General features: G+C 47.4%; 1 protein-coding gene and 1 long non-coding RNA gene across 4 annotated transcripts in view; one reads left to right on the top strand and one right to left on the bottom strand.

The window, feature by feature from the left end:
• LOC100357419 (stearoyl-CoA desaturase) overlaps positions 1 to 20,225 on the bottom strand; it is a 66,569-nt gene that overhangs the window by 3,857 nt on the left and 42,487 nt on the right. For all 3 annotated transcript variants that reach the window (XM_070057403.1, XM_070057402.1, XM_008270345.4), the window contains exons 2-5: positions 10,275 to 10,557; positions 6,753 to 6,883; positions 4,792 to 4,997; positions 3,171 to 3,403 (exon numbers count right to left, since the gene is read on the bottom strand). In XM_070057403.1, the coding sequence (XP_069913504.1) occupies positions 3,171 to 3,403; positions 4,792 to 4,997; positions 6,753 to 6,883; positions 10,275 to 10,437 (733 nt within the window). In that variant the 5' untranslated portion in view covers positions 10,438 to 10,557. The remainder of the gene's footprint in view (positions 1 to 3,170; positions 3,404 to 4,791; positions 4,998 to 6,752; positions 6,884 to 10,274; positions 10,558 to 20,225) is intronic.
• Positions 1 to 20,225, top strand: part of LOC138845320 (uncharacterized) — a 49,478-nt gene that overhangs the window by 27,862 nt on the left and 1,391 nt on the right. The window contains exon 2 of the long non-coding RNA XR_011382327.1: positions 19,969 to 20,059. This is a non-coding gene — a long non-coding RNA (uncharacterized lncRNA). The remainder of the gene's footprint in view (positions 1 to 19,968; positions 20,060 to 20,225) is intronic.

Below are 20,225 nucleotides of genomic sequence, written 5' to 3'. Positions count from 1 at the left end.
GATAAGATAGACATTCTCTTTGGAAAGAAGAAACAAATTGCTGAAATATTCCCTCTGACCTCCGAGATGCTGAGAATTCTCGGGACAAGAGTTTCACATGGACAGACAGAGAAAAAGAAACTCTGGACTGAGGACAATTCCTGTAGTAGGTAAAGCTGTGGAGTCTCTGCAGAGAGAGGTTGCCGACTCCTGCCAGGACCCCTCTTTCTGAGCTGCGTCCAACAAGGGCACCCTGACCCTTGTCAGGCCAGGGTAAAGGGAAGCCAACAGAGTGGCTGTTGGGCCTTGTGCAGATAAACACACTGCAGATAGAGAGGGAATGACACCGATGGCCAGCAATACAGCCTGTCCTGCAAAGGCAGTGACCCCATCCAGGGCATCTCAAGGTGTGTGCTTCCTGTGTGACGCTGCTCACCCCCAGTGGGAGCTGGGGAGAGGGTGGGCAAGCCCAAGGCTAAGGGTGCTGACAGCAGCAAGGCTCTCAGTGAGCACTCACCTGGCCCAGAGATATCAGTCAGATGCAGATGCAGAGAGAAAACAGAGGAGGGTCAGTGGGTGGAATAAAGATGAGCACATGCGACTCTTCCAGACCTCTCCCTATATATCTCTTCACGTGGCTGCTTTTGGTTTCCTCTGAAGTATCTTGATAACAGACTGCTCTGGCAAATTAATTGAGCCCAAGGAGGGACTCATGAGACCCCTCTTTGTAGCCAGTTAATCAGCTAGAGGCCTGGACTTGTCAGAAGTCTGAAGTGGGGGCAGTCTTGTAGACTGAGCCCTCAGCTGTGGAAATCTGATGCTGTCTCCAGGTAGGTAGTGTCAGAAATGAATTGAATTACAGGACACCCAGCTAGTGTCTTCAGCTGCAGAAATGATTGCCTGCTTGGGGACATGTTATCAAACATGTTGTTGTGGCCAGCGCCACGGCTCACTAGGCTAATCCTCCGCCTAGCGGCGCCGGCACACCGGGTTCTAGTCCTGGTCGGTGCGCCGGATTCTGTCCCGATTGCCTCTCTTCCAGGCCAGCTCTCTGCTGTGGCCAGGGAGTACAGTGGAGGATGGCCCAGGTGCTTGGGCCCTGCACCCCATGGGAGACCAGGAAAAGCACCTGGCTCCTGGCTCCTGCCATCGGATCAGCGGGGTGCGCCGGCCGCAGTGGGCCGGCCGCGGCGGCCATTGGAGAGTGAACCAACGGCAAAGGAAGACCTTTCTCTCTGTCTCTCTCTCTCTCACTGTCCACTCTGCCTGTCAAAAAAAAAAAAAAAAAAAAAAAACAAACATGTTGTTGTGAGAGAACCTGAACCTGAGCTTGTTGTACATTAATATGCAAGCAGTGTGCTTGCCTGGGTGTTGCTGGATGACCAACACTTCTGACCAGTGGTGAGAAGAGTTCACTGATTGTGCTTACAGAAATCTAATTTGAAGCCTCAGTCAAAATCTGTATCCAGTTCAAAAGAGGGACAGAAAAAAAAAAAAAAAAAAAAAAGCTGGTAGAACCCTGTTGTCTTATTTCCTGGCAGTTTGGAGTAGAATTACAGAGAGAAGTTCAGGAATAGCCAAAAGTAGATCAGTAAGCAGGAATTATGGTCAAACTAACTGCTTTATCAGGGATTCCCTAGCAGTCTGGGGGGAATGGGAGTTTCTAGCATAGCATACAGCTAGAAGAGAGAGAGAGAAAGGACAAGAGGGGACAAGATGGGAAGTGGTAGGAAAGGGCCGCCAAGATTCCCTTTGTTCACCAAACAACAGGGTATGAGTGCCACTTACAGGCATGGCACACCTGAACACAGTGAGGAGATAAAGAATGCCTGTTGCAGAGGCACACCTGAAGTATATCAAACTTAATTGTGGTTATTCTACATTTTGTTCAACATGTTTCAATAGAAACTACTCAGCTTTCAGCCACTTCCAGCCATGGTGGTGACACTACTGCTCTAGTTTATGCATCCCCTGAACCAGAAAGCCTGCAGTGCCACTCAGAGGTGACTGGAAGAAGAAACTCCAAGGGATTCATCATGCGTAGCACGTAGATTGCTTTAGAGACTGGAATCAAAAGCAGTTCAGCTTTCGCCAGCTCCTTGCCACATGAGACTTGCTTCCTGACTCTCATAAAGGACTTCCAATATGTTCCCCACAATTTTTATACTAGAAAAAGAGATACAAAGTGGTCATAAAAACATGGTACTTGAGCCGGCGCCGTGGCTCAATAGGCTAATCCTCCACCTTGCGGCGCCGGCACACCGGGTTCTAGTCCCGGTTGGGGCGCCGGATTCTGTCCCGGTTGCCCCTCTTCCAGGCCAGCTCTCTGCTATGGCCAGGGAGTGCAGTGGAGGATGGCCCAGGTGCTTGGGCCCTGCACCCCATGGGAGACCAGGAAAAGCACCTGGCTCCTGGCTCCTGCCAGGATCAGCGCGGTGCGCCGGCTGCAGCGGCGGCCATTGGAGGGTGAACCAACGGCAAAGGAAGACCTTTCTCTCTGTCTCTCTCTCTCTCACTGTCCACTCTGCCTGTCCAAAAAAAAAAAAAAAAAAAAAAAAAAAAAAAAAAAAAACATGGTACTGGTATGAAAGGACTTCAAAAAGTTCATGGAAAAATGAAAAAGAGATTTGGGTACAAATTTTTTAAATTGGTATATATAAGGGATGTTTAGAAAGTTTACAAAAATCATATTATGAAAAAATTCCATATGGACTTCAAAATTTTTTGCACCACCATGAACTCTTTTAATTGTATTTCCATGAGCTTTTTAAAAATAATTTTTATTATTTATTTTACAGGTAGACATACAAAAAGACAAGAGATAAAGAGAAATAGAGCTCCCAACCACTGGTTCACTCCTCAGAAACCGACAATGGCCCAGGCTGGGCCAGGGCTAAAGTCCACAGCCAGAAACTCATACAGATTTCCCAAAAGGGGTCAAGAGACCAATTATTGACCATCACTGCTGTTTCCCAGGATCTACATTAGCAGGAAGTGGGATCAAGAACCAGAACCAGGAATTCCACCTTGGTACTCAAATGTGAGACACACACATTTAACCACTAGGCTGAACACAAGTTCCCCTTTATCCCATGAACTTTTTTTGATGCACTTTTGTATTTCTGGTTCAAAGACTAATACTATAAGCAGCAGACCACTAGACGTGGTCTTGCTATAGACTGCTGACTTACCCACAGCTCCCAGAGAAACCAGTACATTCTCTCGGGGATCAATGTTCTTGTCATATGGGCGATATCCATACATGTGGGCAACACTATTTATCAGCCAGGTGGCATTGAGCACTACAGCATAACGCAGAAGAGTGGCCACGTACAAGCTGTGTCGAAAAGTTTCACCCCAGAAATACCAGGGCACGAGCGTGGGCAGGATGAAGCACATCAGCAGGACGGCGGGTTTGTAGTACCTGCGTGGGGAGATCACAGGCTGAGCCGGGGCACAGGGGATCCAGACCTGCCCCTGCTGTCCATGCTCCCTGGGCTGGGCCACCTCTTCTCCCTTGCTGTGAGACAGGGTGCGCATCTGTTGGGCATGCCATGATAGGCCCTCACTTTGTGGATGGGGAGATGAGGAGGGTATGGGACTTCTCTGAGGTCACTGGGAACCAGCACGGCACAGATTGGAATGCCTGCCTCCTGGCTCTAGTCCACAGCCTCTTTCCTCTGCACACAAGGCCCTGGTGGTAGGTTCACAGCTGAGATCCAAACCCCAATTCTGGATCAGAGATCCCCAGCCTGGGCCCATGCCCATCTGCCTTTGGGCTCCTTGCTCTTGCCCATCGAGCTCTTTGGCACACGTCCCTGTTTGGTGTCGTGCCTCCATCTCCTGTGACCGCCCTCTAATTCTCTGCTCTTCTTTGCCCCCAGAGAGGCACTGAGTGGCCCTGAACACCTGTGTGTCCATCTGGATGCCTATCCCACTCTTCCTTCTCCCTGGGGACCCGGCCACTGCCACTCGGCAGAGTGATTCCCTGCCTCCTTCAGCAGTCACATCCTCGCTGCATCACGCCCTTCCCAGTCCTGCCTCTGCTTCCCCAGGGTGGATCCCCTGACCCCCTAACTGCTGTCCCTGCCTCTCCTCTCTGGTCCTTGGTTTCTGGCCCCTGTCCTGAGAGTGGCCCTTCTGAAGCAGACCTCACGCTGCCGCTCTGTGCTCAGACCTGTCAGTGCTTTCCTGTTGCGCCCTGAGTCACAGCCCAGGTCTGCCTTTAGGACCCGGTAAGAGGGACACAGTCTGTCTGCAGTGTGGGTTCTGTCACCCCCTGTCCTCCAAGCAGGAGCACCCGTGGCTGGGACACCTGGGTGCTGCAGCTCATTGTCCTCTTTCTGTGTGCACTGTCCCTGTGCACACACGCTAGTGAACATCCCTGTCCCCCAGTGCATTCTCATCCTGCTTCCTTCATAAACCCTTGGAGTTCTCGCCAAGCCACCTCTCCGTCTTCTGTGCCGCTGGTGGTTCAGAAACTGTTCTGCCTTGCGCCCATGGCTATTTGGACCTCGGCTTACCGCTCCAGCCCTCCTAGACTACAAACTCCTTGAAGGTGAGGACTCAGCTACATGCATTTTTGGGTCATTAATGTGTCCACGTCAATGAATTCTTGTACTCAGTTGGTTTAATTAAGGTAGCTCAGAGAGGAAGAGCCAGTACCATAGTTTATGGTGGTGGGCCTGTGGGATGTTAACGTTTGGGGTTTAAAAATGGTGATTTTGAACTTGCAAGCCCTTGGAGAAAAACTGGGGTCCCCACGCTCCAGGGGCCGGGAGCACATCCCCAGCTCCATCGCCCCTCACTCACCGCCTCTGGAACATCACCAGTTTCTCGGCTTTGAGGTCTGACAAGTCCAGCAGAGCGCCCTTCTGCTTGACTGCAGGGTGTTTGCGCACAAGCAGCCAGCCCACGTGCGAGAAGAAAAAGCCACGGCGGGAATTGTGAGGATCCGCGTCGGTTTCTGAGAACTTGTGGTGGGCACGGTGGTCTCGGGCCCATTCAAACACATCGTTCTGGAGGGACAGAGAAAGGGATGCAGCCTGAGCGGACGTCCTCTCAGGAGAACTGTCGGCAGAGGTGTCTTCCAGACGCAGCTCACAACACCCAGGAGTCTGGGCCCCTGAGGAGTCCTGGCACCACCTCCCCTCTGCCCCACCCCTGCCACTGAGGCTGAAGAGGAAGGGCCACTCACGCGCCCGGGACCACGTGGCTGTGCCTGTGCCCCCTGCAGGTGACCTGGTGGGTAGAATCGAGGTGAAGCACGCAAAGCCCAGATGGTTTCACTAGGAATGAACACTGTACTTCCGCAAGCAGGGAAGGTTGGAAGAGGTCCTCAGGGACCACCTGATCCCGGGGCCTGGAGGATACAAGGCAGGCTGCCTTGTGGTGCTAGGGTCCTGGTCAGTGGATAGAACTGCAGGGAGTTCCAATTTGGTGGCAAGAGACAGCTCAGACAGCCCAGTGCCAAGGCTGGCATGTAAATCATGGTCGTGACCACATTGCCCAAGAACCTCTGGGCTTCTCTGGGACTCTTCCCACAAATCTTAAAGAAGGTACCAATCTCTCTCTTCCTTTCCTTTGCTCCCAAGGACAACATCACAGCCCTGGCAGAGATTACTATGCAGATATGTTAAGTAAGTGGGCTTTTTCATCATGAAGAGGGCTACCTTGGTTTCCTTTGCTTTCCTCCATGACAAGCTCTATACCACTCCTACTCTGTCCATTGTTGCGTCTTAACAGTTGTGAAAGTTCCTTGTTCCTAATTCCCTTCCTTCTGTCTCAATGACAAACTTTTTATTTCGGCAAATCTTAGTATCTGACTTAGCCAGAATGGCAGCCCATGATAGAGCCTCAACCTTGATCTATGTAGCCTCTCCCTGACTGAAGTCCTTCATCTGTAAGACAGGGAAAATCACCCTCTCTACCTCCTGTGATTGTTGTGATACATGAGTTAATCTGTGCCAGCTGCTCAGCCTTGTGCCAGGCACATAGTACTAAAAACTGTTGACTCTTTTTAGCAGAAAACAAGAGAGTTCACATGTATGTGAAATATCAGCATCAATCCCATGGTGTTGATATCCCAAGATATTCACTTTAATGAGTGAATGTTGGGGCGGCGCCGTGGCTCACTTGGTTAATCCTCTGCCTGTGGCACCGGCATCCCAGGTGGGCACCGGGTTCTAGTCCCAGTTGCTCTTCTTCCAGTCCAGCTCTCTGCTGTGGCCTGGGAAGGCAGTGGAGGATGGCCCAAGTGCTTGGGCCCCTGCACCCGCATGGGAGATCAGGAGGAAGCTCCTGGCTTCGGATCGGCGCGGCGCACGGCCATAGCTACCATTTGGTGAGCAAACCAGTAGAAGGAAGACCTTTGTCTCTGTCTCTCTCACTGTCCATCTCTGCCTGTCAAAAAAAAAAATAAAATAAAAAGAGTGAATGTTTACTATCCACTCTCTGCCCAGGATCCGGGGTCAGTCACTGGCTGATGCCCCTTGGCCCTTTATGATAAAGGACCAAAACATACAGACTGCAAGACAGCACCAACCCTGTACATGGAGTGTGTCCTGCTGATCTTCCATTTCCTTGGGCAGCGACTCAGAGCAGTCCACATGCTTTGTGGACTTCAGGACTGAGTCTGCACTTGAAGGGAAACAGGGGAGAGCAAAGTGCCACGGCTGAAATTGTGGCTCCTCTCCAGGTGCCCATCCCTCCATTCTGCTCCCAGGCCATCGAGAGGGTGGAGAAGCAAGGGCTGAGCAGCGCCAGCTCCTTACCTGGAAGGCCATGGTGTTGGCAATGATGAGGAAGAAGCGCAGGGGCAGCCGAGCTTTGTAAGACCGGTGGCTCCACAGGCGATGCGCTCCTGCTGTGATGCCCACAACACTAATCACATAGTAGCTAAATGCTGCCAGAAGAAGAGAGTGGGGGTGTCACCAGCTGGCGCAAGTCCCAGACCCAGGACACTGCTCTGATGCCAGACTGTCTTCCTTTGGCTTCACATAAGGATCTGCTTTCCCCTAAACTCCAGGGACACCTTATTCTCTTGAGGCCCTTTAGTTTTTTACCATTTGAAAAGTGCTATCACTCTCCAACCTCTCTACCTAGGGCTAGAGACAAAGCTAAGAAGTCACAGGAACTGAGGAGTCGGAAAGGCAGGAGAGAGAATAGAACTGTCCCCATCCCCCACTCAGCCACCCAGCACAGTCTGTCTGCAGGGACATCATTCCAGGGCTTACTGGCCTTGACCTTCATCTGGTTTATATGGTATCAGGCCACAGACAACTCCTGTGGAGCTTAGGCCATATGAGAGGGTAGTTAACAAAAGAGCCAGAACAAACTGGACTCAGAAATTGGGGAAGCCCTGCTATTTACCAAATGGTACAAAAGCATTTCAGTGTTTTAGCAAGCAGTGTGGCCATATTAGGAAAAAAAATCAGTCATGCATAGAGGTTATATTTGTGTACAGTCTTCAGCTTTGCCAAGGAATATTCCTTAGTTCACTGCACACCTTGAATGGGGTAGCTCGTATTAATATCCTCACTGGGCAGTGGAAGAAATAAATGGTCAGAGAGGTTAAGTGTTTATTTATGGTCACATGGCTAATAAGGAATGGAGCCACAGTCTAAAGGTAGGTTTTCTGTCCACAAGCAGTTCCTGTCCGAGTGTTTCATCCACCACTCTTAAGACTGTGCACATTTCTGGGTCTCTCCTTTGCCAAGTCCTGCTGTCAGCAGACGCTCACTGAGCAGTGCTAAGCTGGACGTTCTGGGAGATGCTCGAGACTGTCAGTGGGGCTCCCCAGCATTGCCTGCCTGCCTTGCCTTCCTCCAGGTCTGCAGTCTCAGGAGGTGGTGGATGTAATCGCTAACTGGGAATTGGGTTGCTGGTGAGGAAGGGGTTTAAAGGATTTCCTCCTCTGGCCCTTTGTTGCCAGGAATCTTCAGCCCTAACCCTGGACTCTTCTGAGAGGATCCAAAATGAAAGAGAAGGCTCTCAAAATAGCTTCAATCATGAGAAATGCTAGAATCACAGCCAGTAGGTAACTTAACATTCTCCTTGGAAATGAAACAAGAAAAGGTGGGGCCAAGCACCTAAACCTTTAAGGTGGGAAGAGAAGATGCCTAAGCTAAAACTTCAGGCCTTCCTCCTCTTCCCTCCTTGTTCCCCAAGACTCAGGCGTTTTGACGTTCACATACCAAGATCGCCATTCCCTGAGCTAAGCCACCCCCCGCAAGTCACTGTACAAGCTCTGTGCTGTTTCTCTGTTCAAAGGCACAGCATGCACACATGGGCAGGCACCAAAATGGTACTAATAGCTTTCCGTCCCTGTACTAGAAGCTGGGTTGACCAAGCAGAGACAGCCTGGTCAAACTCTGGACTGAACATCTATGGAAGGGGCTTACAGGTGGCAAAGCTACTTGATAGAAGGGGTGGAGAGAGGCAGCCAATCTCTCTGGGGAATCCTCTCCCTGCTTTGGAGTCCCCCTGCTGCATCTGAAGTTCTGCTTGTTTCTCAGAGGAGCTAGAAAACAGGTGTACCTCTCACCTTCCACGCTAGAGCCTTTTCTTTTGTGCAGATGAACTGACCTTCTGGCCTGACCTTCTCCCACTGGGTTGCCTCTGCTATAGGGATGACACCATATAACCTAAGGAATCCATCACTCATAGTCCAAAAAAGCACTGTCACCCCCCAGTTGGTTCTAGCAAAAGCTGTAACCTGAGAAATGGGATCTCATTGTGGCACCTGGAGGGACAAAGCTGAAGGGACCGGAACTCCCCACCTGTAGAAGACCTACAATGTCCTTAAGGGAAGCAGCAAATAGCTGGCCTACCTGCCCTTCCATAGAACCATCCTTCCAGATATACTGTCAGAAAGTGCCCCCAACCTGAGGCTGCTCTGGGAAATTTAAGGTTGTCTTCTGGAGAGGGACTCCTGGCTCAGCGCCCCTCAGAGAGCAACAGTTGGCATCCCTGGGTCTACAGAGGTCCCTGCTGCCCCTTCCAGATGGAGGGTTCTGGGGGCAGAGGTGAAACCTCCTGCAAAGTACATGTGTGGTTCCAGGGCACAGGCCCTACAGCCACATGTGTGTGCATCTTTGGAAGAGCTGAGCTAAGGGCAGGCCAAGGACAAGTTGCAATTTGTCTCCCTCATTGTGGCAGCCTCAGGCTTGGGGTACTCAGGACTTTGATGCCCTGGCCTGGCAAGCAAGGATTGGGACCCTGGACCAAGGAGGCCTGGGCAAAGAAGATGCTGCATCTTTGGCTTTTCATGGAATCAAGAGAGGGAGGCTGGAGCAGGCTGCATGGGGAGTGGACTGTGAAACATATTTCTTACTTCAGTCTCACAGTTTGTTGACTGGCACATGTGGCACCTTGGAGACTGGCATAGAACAGTAGAGCAACACATCTGTGTGCCATAAACATAGGAGCTTTCTTCATCCTTCTCTGCAGTAAAGGATCAAGGGATAAGATTGAAACAGTTCTTTGGATACCACCCTTCTGTTCCTCCTCTTCAATGGGTCTTCCTGATCAGTGTTCCCTTGCTCCATCCCCTGAGCGAGCTCCTTATACACCATAAAGACCCTGGTCCCCACCAGGGTCGCAGTCCTCCTAGGTAGGGGTACTGATTGTCTTTTGGCCAAAAGGGCTGGGACAGGAGTCATGCACATGATTCAAACATTAAAGTTCTCAGGGGGGCCGGCGCTGTGGCATAACAGGTTAACGCCCTGGCCTGAAGTGCCAGCACCTCATATGGATGCCGGTTCGAGTCCTGGCTGCTCCACTTTCCATCCAGCTCTCTGCTATGGCCTGGGAAAGTAGTAGAAGATAGCCTAAGTTCTTGGGCCCCTGCACCCATGTGGGAGACCCAGAAGAAGCTCCTGGCTCCTGGCTTCCGATTGGCGCAGTTCCAGCCGTTGCATCCAACTGGGTAGTGAACAAGACCTCTTTCTCTGTGTCACTCTGACTTTCAAGTAAAAAATAAATAAATCTTTAAAAAAAAAAAGTTCTCAGGAACAGCTCTGACTCTGGCACTCTTCAGTCATGTGGCACATGGTCTCAGGGCTCCCTCCTGAAAACCCAAGTTAAAGGACTTCCAGAATCAACCCTCCTCCCTAACACACATCCTTAATTCCATTAGACTTCATTCCCAATCTAGTCAACTTCTCAGGCAACCATAGAGAAATGCCTGGCAAAACCAGGGCCAGGAGAGGCCAGGGTTCTATGTAAGATCCTGCCTCACTTGAGAGCAGTGAGAAGCCTGGACACGGGCTCAGGAGGGCAGGGACGCTGCTTACCCCAGAGCCAGGTGCGGAACTTGCAGGTGGGAACCAGGGTGATCCCGTACAGGGCTCCCACGTGCAGCAGAGCCATGAGGATGATGTTCCTCCAGACGAACTCCAGCTTGGGCCTGGGGCCCTCCTCGTCCTGGTAGCTGGGGTCGTAGATGTCATCTTTCATTTCAGGGCGGATGTCTTCTTCCGCCGGTAGGGGCGTCTTCTCCAACTTGCCCTCTCCACTCTGCAGGAGCCTGGAGTGGGGTGTGGTGACGGTGGTGGTGGGGGTGTAGGAGCCAGAGACCTGGCCAGGAGGGGAAGAGGAAGAGAGTCAGAGCAGGAGACAGTGGAGGCAGCAGAGTCCACTTCACTCTAATCCAGCAGGGGAGGGGGATAGGAGGAGAGAGAAGGGAAGGGAAGGGAGGGCAGGCTCAGACCCTGGCCCAGCACCCACAGTTGGGGAGGGTGGGCTGTGTCCACGTGCAGGAGCCACAGGTTCCCAGGAACTGTGCAGGGGGGTTGGGGTGAAATCTAGTGGTGAAGGGGATAGGAAGGAGAGTTGAAGCATTTGCACCCTTGTGAACACACAAGAACCAAGTTTTTCTTGACTTTAAAATCTTTTTTTTTTTTTTTTTTTTTTTTGGACAGGCAGAGTGGACAGTGAGAGAGAGACAGAGAGAAAGGTCTTCCTTTGCCGTTGGTTCACCCTCCAATGGCCGCCGTGGGCGGCGCACCGCGCTGATCCGAAGCCAGGAGCCAGGTACTTCTCCTGGTCTCCCATGGGGTGCAGGGCCCAAGCACTTGGGCCATCCTCCACTGCCCTCCCGGGCCATAGCACAGAGCTGGACTGGAAGAGGAGCAACTGGGACAGAATCCGGAGCCCCGACCAGGACTAGAACCCAGTGTGCCGGCGCCACAGGTGGAGGATTAGCCTAGTGAGCCGTGGCGCCGAACAAAATCTAGGAAACAAATATAGGGGAATCCAGTCCCCAAAGAGCAATCCTCATTTCTACCAATTGAAGGCAACACAACTCAACAAAGGTAGTCAAGTTCTCTGGAGAGTTCTCAGTTCTGCCTAAAACCCACCCCAGTCACTTGGAAGAACACCCAGCACTTGGAAAGCCACAGTGTTGGGGCTGCTGGTAGGCCAGACTCACTGGGCTGCGTTCTGCACTAGGCCCCGACAGAGGACACTGCACCAAAATGCAGTTTCTGATGCCAAAGCCCACGTAATCCAAAGGAAAACTCAAGGAAGCAGATAGATCCCCAAACAGACCCATTTTCTTTGAAAACAGCAAATTCCAGTGTCCTCTCTGCTGTAACCCTTTCAGAAAATAAGCAGATGTTAACTAATTAGGTTTTTTATTTTTTCTATTCTGTTTCCTGTTCCCACCTCACAAAACGCAGTGTTCTCCCAGAGAGGGCTTGCATTCTGCTCAGTAGGAGAGAGGCGGGCCCAATTTAGCAATCACAAGTCAGAGTCAGTCAGGTCTCTAAACGAATGGTCATTTTGTCTCTTGACAGTCCTAGCAGTGGGCAGATGAACCTAAAGGGCATGGGAGAGGCCCCAAGGACTGGAAGTGCTCACGAGGTAGACTGCTCTTCCCACTGAGCCACTGCCGTGCCCCCCCCCCCCTTTTTTTTCGCTTTTGAATCCAGAGTTAGTTTGTGCTGTGGAAAAGCCCCTGACCTTGGAGTGGGGGCCGAGGGTTGGTTGGTACAGTGAGAGCACATCTGGCCTGTGGGGCTTCGCAGAGCTGAAGATGCTCTGGGCAAGAGCAGCAGTCGTGACAGGCAGTGACAGTGTCCTCTAAGGAAGCCTCGGGTTCTGAGTCAGGTAAGAACCGGCAGGAAGGGGCACAGGGGATGCCTGGAACCACAGACAGCAGCAAACCGCATATGCAGTGCCGCCACGTCAGGACACTCTGACAACCGCTCAGGTGGGTGGCAGATACAAGGTGAGTGTAGGTCGGTGGGACCCGCACAGTGAGATCTTTTACCACTACTCAGAATGGCAGACAATGTGAAACTTATGACTTGTTTATTTCTGGAATTTTCCCTTTTTTTTTTTTTTTTTTTTTTTTTGACTGCAGTCAGTTGACCACAGGTAACTGAAACCATGGAAAACAGCACTTTAGAGAAGGAGGCCTACTTTACTGCAGGGGGTATGAACCCCAGCTTTCATAAGTCCCTAGGAGCATTTGTGTTCTAGCCTGTTTGTTGCTCTTTCCTGTGTATTTGAGTAAGGGAAAAATCATTGGCTAAGTTGGCCATAGAGGTCTCAGAGCCGCCACTTGGCTGGGGGGCATGGTTCAAACATTGAAGAGCCAGTGTAGTACACGCCATGAAAAGTGACAACTGCTGAGCCAGGGCAGGCATTTCACCGAGCAGCTAAGATACTCAAGTTCCTGGGTTTGATTCCTGGCTCCAGCTACTGACTCCAGCTTTCTGCCAATCCAAGTCCCTGAGAGGCAGCATGATGGCTCCAGTGATTGGATTCCTGCCACCCGGGTGGGGAACCATTCTTGGCTCTTGGTTCTTGGCTGTAGCACTGGCCTAGCCCTGGGAATTGCCAGATTTTGGGGAGTGAACTGGTAAATAGGAGCCCTGTCTCTCTCTCTCTGCCTCTCAAACATACAAACAAACAAACAAAAAACTTACAAAATGTTCTGAGTTTGTGGAAAAACTGGAATAAAAGATACATTTATGTAAATAAAAAAAGAGTGCTGTGAGAGGGCCTGACAACATCCGTGTGGTGACAGAGCACTGTGAAAGCACCACACGACTCAGCCCGTGCCTTCTCCCTCTCGGGCTTTTACCTCAGCTCTGAGAAACACAAGAGCTCAAGTGAAATGGGATCCTTCATCTCTGAAGAATTGAGTTCTCCACCTTCTGGCTGAACCAAGCTTTTACACATAGAAGCATTAGCGCCCGAAGCTAAAAAGACTTGTAAACATGGTGAAATCTTATTAATGATAATTCAGAGTCATGATGCCTAGTCTGTGGAAATTCCCACAAAAACAGTAGAGCATTCAAAGAAGTGCATTTAAAAATGAAGGATCTTGCATTTGGCCTAGCAGTTAGGACATTCTTGTCTCACATCAGAATGCCTGGGTTTGATGCCGATCTCCAGCTCCTGACTCCAGCTTCCTGCTTGTCTAGACCCTGGAAGGCAGCAGGTGATGGCTCAAGTAATTGGGTTCCTACCACCATGTGGGAAACCTGGATTGTGTTCCTGCTTCCAACTTCAGCTCCTCAGCCATTGCAGGCATTTGGGTAGTGAACCAGCAGATGGGCGCTCGCTCTCTCTCTCTCTGCCGCTGAAATAATATTTTTTCAAAGTGAAGAATCTTGGATTAGACTCACCTATGGATACCTATTGATATGCAGGAGTTTCTTTAAAAATGCAAAAAAAGGCTGGCCCCAAGGCTCAATAGGCTAATCCTCCACCTGCAGCGCTGGCACCCCGGTTTCTAGTCCCAGTCAGGGTGCCGGATTCTGTCCCGGTTGCTCCTCTTCCAGTTCAGCTCTCTACTATGGTCCAGGAGTGCAGTGGAGGATGGCTCAAGTGCTTGGGCCCTGCACCCACGTGGTAGACCAGGAGAAGCACTGACTCCTGGCTTCTGATTAGGGGGGTGCGCTGGCCCCAGCATACTGGCCGCGGCGGCCATTGGAGGGTCAACCAACGATAAAGGAAGACCTTTCTCTCTGTCTCTCTCACTGTCCACTCTGCCTGTCAAAAATAAACAAACAAACAAACAAAAAAACATTGTCTCTTTAAAAGACTCTATGAAAGGCAAATGAAAAGTTTAAGGGTCTAGCTGATTCAAAAAAAAAAAAAAAACCTCACTTTTTTTTGTCTATTTACTACCTTATCTGAAGTCAAAAGGATGGCTGTATAAAGTGTTTATGAATATTAGGCCCCAACTCGAGATATGGTTCTTTTTCAGAATTATCCATGCTAATTCCAGGCAGGCATGGAAAATGCTTGTCTGCCCTGATCTCAGTCATTCAGGTGAGAAACAGAAGCTCAACTGAAAAGCTATTGTTCTCCAACACAAGACTTGCAGGCATTCTACCAGTTTGGCGAGGCTCATCTGCGTACCTCTTGTGAAGTTGTGTAGTGAATTTCTGTGCTTTTGTGTTGCTGTGGCATCATTTCTGAGCTGCCTCGGTTTCTCACTGGCTCCTAATTTTCTTGATCCCGCCTCTCCTAGGGAATAGCCAGCTTGATAGGATGGCAAGGGCAGGGTTAGAGTTTATAGCCACTTTCCAGAGAGAAACCCCAAGAGCAGTTAGAAGGAAAGGCATCAGATTCAGTTTTAGCAGAAATGAACGTTTGTCTACCCAGATGAGCTTTGGAAACATTTGGACCTGAGGTTTAGACCATAGCCTCTAGAAAGCTGACCTCTGATAATAGGCAACATGCCTTAATCTCTTTTGTGAAGAAAACTTGCATTCTTTTTCCATGCTTTTGAGACTCCATTTTCCACCAAAGCATCAACACATTGGAAATGCAAATTTAGAGTGACCTCGTTAATAATTGCTTAGGAAAGCAGAAGAGGAAATTGAAAGATTGATAGGCTGAAAGGGGAAGGGAAACTATTTGGAAAGTGACAAATGAAAACTGCAGCTCTGCTTCTGCCTGTGTGTTTTTGTCTGTATACACGTACATTATATGTCAAGTATATGTGACATTTTCCTACCTTGGATGATAATGGCAAAATTCATAAAGAGCTCCATTTAACTGCCTTACAGAAATTAAAACACTTAAATGAGTAGTCTCAGAAACTAACTTAAATGCCTTTTTATTTAGTTCATGTAATCTGACATAATCTTTGGAAAATAAAGCTAGTTTTAAAATTTTTGATAAAAATAGAAATGTCTCTAGAGTTGTCAGCATTAATTATAATGCTAGCATACATTTCTTAACCTAGATTTACTAGTCAAACAAGTTGTTATCTCATAAATATTTAAGTTGATAAAACTATAGCTCCAACCCACGAGCAGAATACACAGTGCAAATAGTTACTCAGTGCATGTCAGTCGTTCAAGTAGTAAGATGGGGGACACCATGTTAAGCTTTGGTTCCCTTGTTTCTGTGCATTTTCGACACTGTCGCTCCCCCTCTTCGCGGAGGAACAACACAGGACCCTGCGCTGTTCTTTTGTCTGCTCGGCCCTCCCCGGGTTTGCTGCTGGTTCTTCCCGGGTTGGCTACCGACCCTTCCACAGAGGTCCCCCTGCCACTTTCCCCACTTCCGCGGGGGAGCGGCACACCACCTGCCGGCTCTCTCGGGGGCTGCTCAGATGTTCCTCAGGTGTTCCCGTGTTCCCCTTAGATGTTCCTCGTGCATGTTGTCTCTCTCCTCCTTTATAGTCCTCTTCCACCAATCCCAACTCTGCTACCCACACGCTGAGCACGCTGCTCTCCTCCAATCAGGAGCAGCTCCTGCAGCTTGTCAAGTTGTTTGCTCCTCTCCCAGCATCATATTGTGGGAGAGCAGATGCATAGAATAAGTCTTAATTCCAGTAACAGTCTAGTCTGAGTTGCTCCCCACAGACACTTGCCTGATTTGTCAAAAAATAACCTAACGAGTGAGTGTTTGGTGCAGCAGTTGAGACCTCATGTGGGATACCCACAATACCATATCAGAGTGCCTGGGTTTGAGTCCCAGCTCCACTTCCGATTCCAGCTTCTTGCTTATGTGCAATCTGGGAGGCAGCAGGTAATGATTCAAATATTTGGGTCCCTGCCACCTCATGGGACACTTGGAATGAGTTCCCAGCTCAGTGCAGAATTTCAGTCTGGCCAAGCCCTTGTTATTGTGGGCATTTGGGGAGTGAACCAGCATATAAGATCCCCCCCCATTCAAATAAATAAATAAGAAAATAAAAGACAGAACTTTCTGGAAAAATCTTTTTTTTTTTTTTTTGACAGGCAGAGTGGACAGTGAGAGAGAGACACAGAGAGAAAGTTCTTCCTTTTGCCGTTGGTTCACCCTCCAATGGCCGCCACGGCTGGCGCGCTGTGGCCGGCGCATTGCACTGATCCGATGGCAGGAGCCTAAGATGATGGTTTGTTTTCCATCAAATAATTTCCATCAAATAATATTTCCATCAAATAATTCAAACACAATGGTGAAGGATGAAAGACTTATAGAATGGCAGATGTCCTAAACAGCACTCTGGCCTCGAAAACAGCCCTTAAGCCATTTGGATCTGGCTGAAGAGCCCATGAGAGTATTTTAGGCATGGAAAGCCAAGACACTCTGGCAAAAAAAAAAAAAAAAAAAAAAAAAAAAAAAAAAAAACACCCTACCTAAATGAAAGATCTCTGCGAGATCCCAGTAGAAAGAATGGGCCATCAAAGAAGGAGGTACCTTTCTCTAAAGGGAGGAGTGAACCTCCACTTTGACTGTGACCTTGTCTAAATAAGATCGAAGTTGGTGAACTCAAAAGGCTTCCATAGCCTTGGCAACTCATGACAAGAGCATAGGGAGATTACTGACACCATAAACAAGAGTGTCAATTTGTTACGTCAACAACAGGAGTCACTGTGCACTTACTCCTCATGTAGGATCTCTGTCCTTAATGTGTTGTTCAATGTAAATTAATGCTATAATTAGTGTGGGTTCAAACTGTTGAAATCTTTACTTAATATATACTAAATTGATCTTCTGTATATAAAGAGAATTGAAAATGAATCTTGATGTGAATGGAATGGGAGAGGGAGCAGGAGTTGGGAGGGTTGCGGGCAGGAGGGAAGTTACGGGGAGGAAAAAGCCATTGTGATCCATAAGCTGTGCTTTGGAAATTTATATTTGCTAAATAAAAGTTACAAAAATGAAGTTTTCATCGTTTCAAATACCTTTTCAGCAACTAAGAATATTGAAGTTATGTGTGAAGTCTAGTAATAGATACCCATGAAATGTCTGAGTCATTTCTAAGCAAGTTAAAATAATAAAACATTAAATGCTAACAATTAGTTTATATGTATCTTGGCATCTTGTTTTTAAAAGGTATAGATTAGCTAAATATATTTGGATCTGTTACTATAAATGAAAAATTAAGGTAACACATGCCTTTAGAAATTATGAAATGACAAGTGCTCAGATAAAATACATTTACAATGCTTGATAGTTTTCACTAGAAATAAAGTTACATAGCATAAAATGTTCTAACTAATATAAAGTATCATAAACCAGAAATAATAAGGGAAACAACTCCGTATGCAAGAAAAATAAGACATGTTTTGGTAAGAGAAACCTATGTGAAATATGTGATTTCATTAAGGGAAAAACAGTGATGTTTGTCCTTAAATTGAATACCTGGCTATTCCAATTTGAGAAAGAGGAAAAGTATAGGACAAATAACTGAAAGATTATAAGAAGTTTGGGGCTGGTACCATGGCTCACTTGGCTAATCCTCCGCCTGCGGCCCCAGCATCCCATATGGGTACTGGGTTCCAGTCCTGGTTGCTCCTCTTCCAGTCCAGCTCTCTGCTGTGGCCCAGGAAGGCAGTGGAGGATGGCCCAAGTCCTTGGGCCCCTGCACCCGAATGGGAAACCAGGAGGAGGCACCTGGCTCCTGGCCTCGGATCAGCATAGCTCCAGCCATAGTGGCCATTTGGGGGGTGAACCAACGGAAGGCAGACCTTTCTCTCTGTCTCTCTCACTGTCTAACTCTGTCAAATAAAAAAAAAGAAGATTGTAGAGGGCTTAGGTAGAAAAAGAAATTTATGTTTGATCAAGCTGTCTAAAATTGGAGGGGAATTATTTCTACATTATTTAAAAGATTGTACATCAATAACAAAAGCACACTGAGGTAAAACTAGAATTCATTGTGCTCTTGATAAGATATGGGGAAAGGTCTGTCTTTATCTTTTAGGTAAATGGCCTAAAAAACAGAGATTCTGAATTATCAAAGGAATTTCTTGTGCTTCTTAGGTCCTTGATTACTTAAGAAAAGTGAGTTGTCTCAATATTGAAAGAGTTAAGCTTTTATTCAAACCTACATCACCTTTGGAATTTGCCTTTAAATACTTTTATTGTCATTTTGACCAAATAGATAATCAGGGTCATTTAAAATTTTTTTATTTCAACACCTTTGAAAAACTTCTCAAAATCAAATTCTGAATTAGGACTTTTAGACCTTAAATTTTTGGAATTCTTCAGATGGGTCTGTGGAAAACTTTGAAGGATATGTCTCATCTTGCAATAGGTAGATATTAAACTATTTTTGGCTTATTGAATATTCAAATTATGTGCGAAACATTGTCAAATAAGTGACAGTAAGTATTCTTTAACTTATATTTATGAGGCCAGCGCTGTGACATAGCAGGTAAAGCCGCCGCCTCCAGTGCTGGCATCCCATATGAGCGCTGGTTCAAGTCCTGGCTACTCCACTTCCAATCCAGCTCTCTGCTGTAGCCTGGGAAAGCAGTGGAAGATGACCCAAGTCTTTGGGCCCTTGCGCCCGTGTAGGAAACCCAGAAGAAGCTTCTGGCTCCTGGCTTTGGATCGGTGCAGATCCAGCTGTTGTGGCCAATTGTGGTATGAAACAACGGATGGAAGACCTCATTCTCTCTCTCTCTGCCTCTCCTCTCTCTGTGGAACTCTTTCAAATAAATAAATAAATATGTTTTTAAAAAGTTATATTTATAGATATGTTATTGATACAAGTATTCTAAAACTTGTATGAGGTTTCCAGAAATCTAATATGTTACAAGTCATAATTTCAATTATTATTAAATTTAAAAAGTCACATGTCACAGAAATAACCGAACTTCTTTGCTACTTCTTATCCAATTTTTAAGTATGACCATTCTAAGTTTTATTACCTATAGTTGTTTCTTTGATTCTTCTCCAAAAGTGTTTGCAATCAGCTACAGTTCAAAATTGTTTCTTCAAGGAGATTCATGGAAAAGACTGGAATATAGGTTTCTGATAACTTTAAGTGTATAAACCATTGGACTGGGTAAGAATTTCCAGAAACCTAATGAAGAAACTGATAACTTCATGAAAATCCTAACCAAGATTAAGCAGAACAAGGATTAATTAAATGTTACTGGATAAACTGATTAGGATAGTTTTTTGACTTTTTATTTCAATTTTGCCAATCCTTTAAATGTTTCATTTTTCAAACTAAAGAAAAATTTTTTCTTTTAAACTATCTATAGCTTACAGCAATTGCAAAGGAAACTTTTGTGAAAAAAATGGAAATATTTTTCTCTATACCTGAACCCTTCAGAATTCAGAAACTAACCAACTTATTTTAATATGGTTATTTGCATAGGCTCAATAAGTATCTGCTCTTTATAACAGGTACAATTGGAAATACTGGTTTTGTTACTAAAGCTTAAACTGGGATGTCATATTTGCAGATATCTATAGACTGAATCTCTGTGTGTGCTGGCAAAGGCTGAAGTCTGCCTTGATTGGACTTCTTGGCCTTGAGAAGTTTTCAGAAGTCCCGTTTGAGATTCCTATCAAAATCCCCAGCAAAGCAAAATTTTAAAAAAGCTTATGTGGTCAAGCAGTATTCTTGTTGCACTTGTATATAAATAATCAGGCCATCTTTGATGAGACTAAACTTATTTTGTAAACAGATGAGTGTGGCTGTCTTTTTGGTAGAGCAACCAATGAAGAGAAAAGAAAGACATTTTGAAGAAAAACTATAGTATGTCTGTTACAGCATTGTTCATTGTTCTTTAGGATTCTCCAGTCCAGTTTTCTCCTATGAAATCACTAAGAACAAGAGCTGCTCTGGTCCCGAAGTGCTATAAGTGGTGCTGGACAACTTGAGGTAAATGTCAACAGACGGCCCTTGTGCCTGATGTGTGAGCCATGTAGAGTGTTCACTAAAATACCCATGGCACCAGGATGAGAAGGTAATGACTTTCTGCTATGGTTAGCTTTTCCCTAGACACTGCAGTAAGATTCTCCATCTTAATAAGACTCTTAATGCTCTT

This window comes from Oryctolagus cuniculus, chromosome 15 (genome assembly GCF_964237555.1).
Source record: "Oryctolagus cuniculus chromosome 15, mOryCun1.1, whole genome shotgun sequence".
Lineage (NCBI taxonomy): Eukaryota > Metazoa > Chordata > Mammalia > Lagomorpha > Leporidae > Oryctolagus > Oryctolagus cuniculus.
Note: the sequence above shows the minus strand (reverse complement) of the source record. Positions and strands in the feature narration are given on the sequence as shown.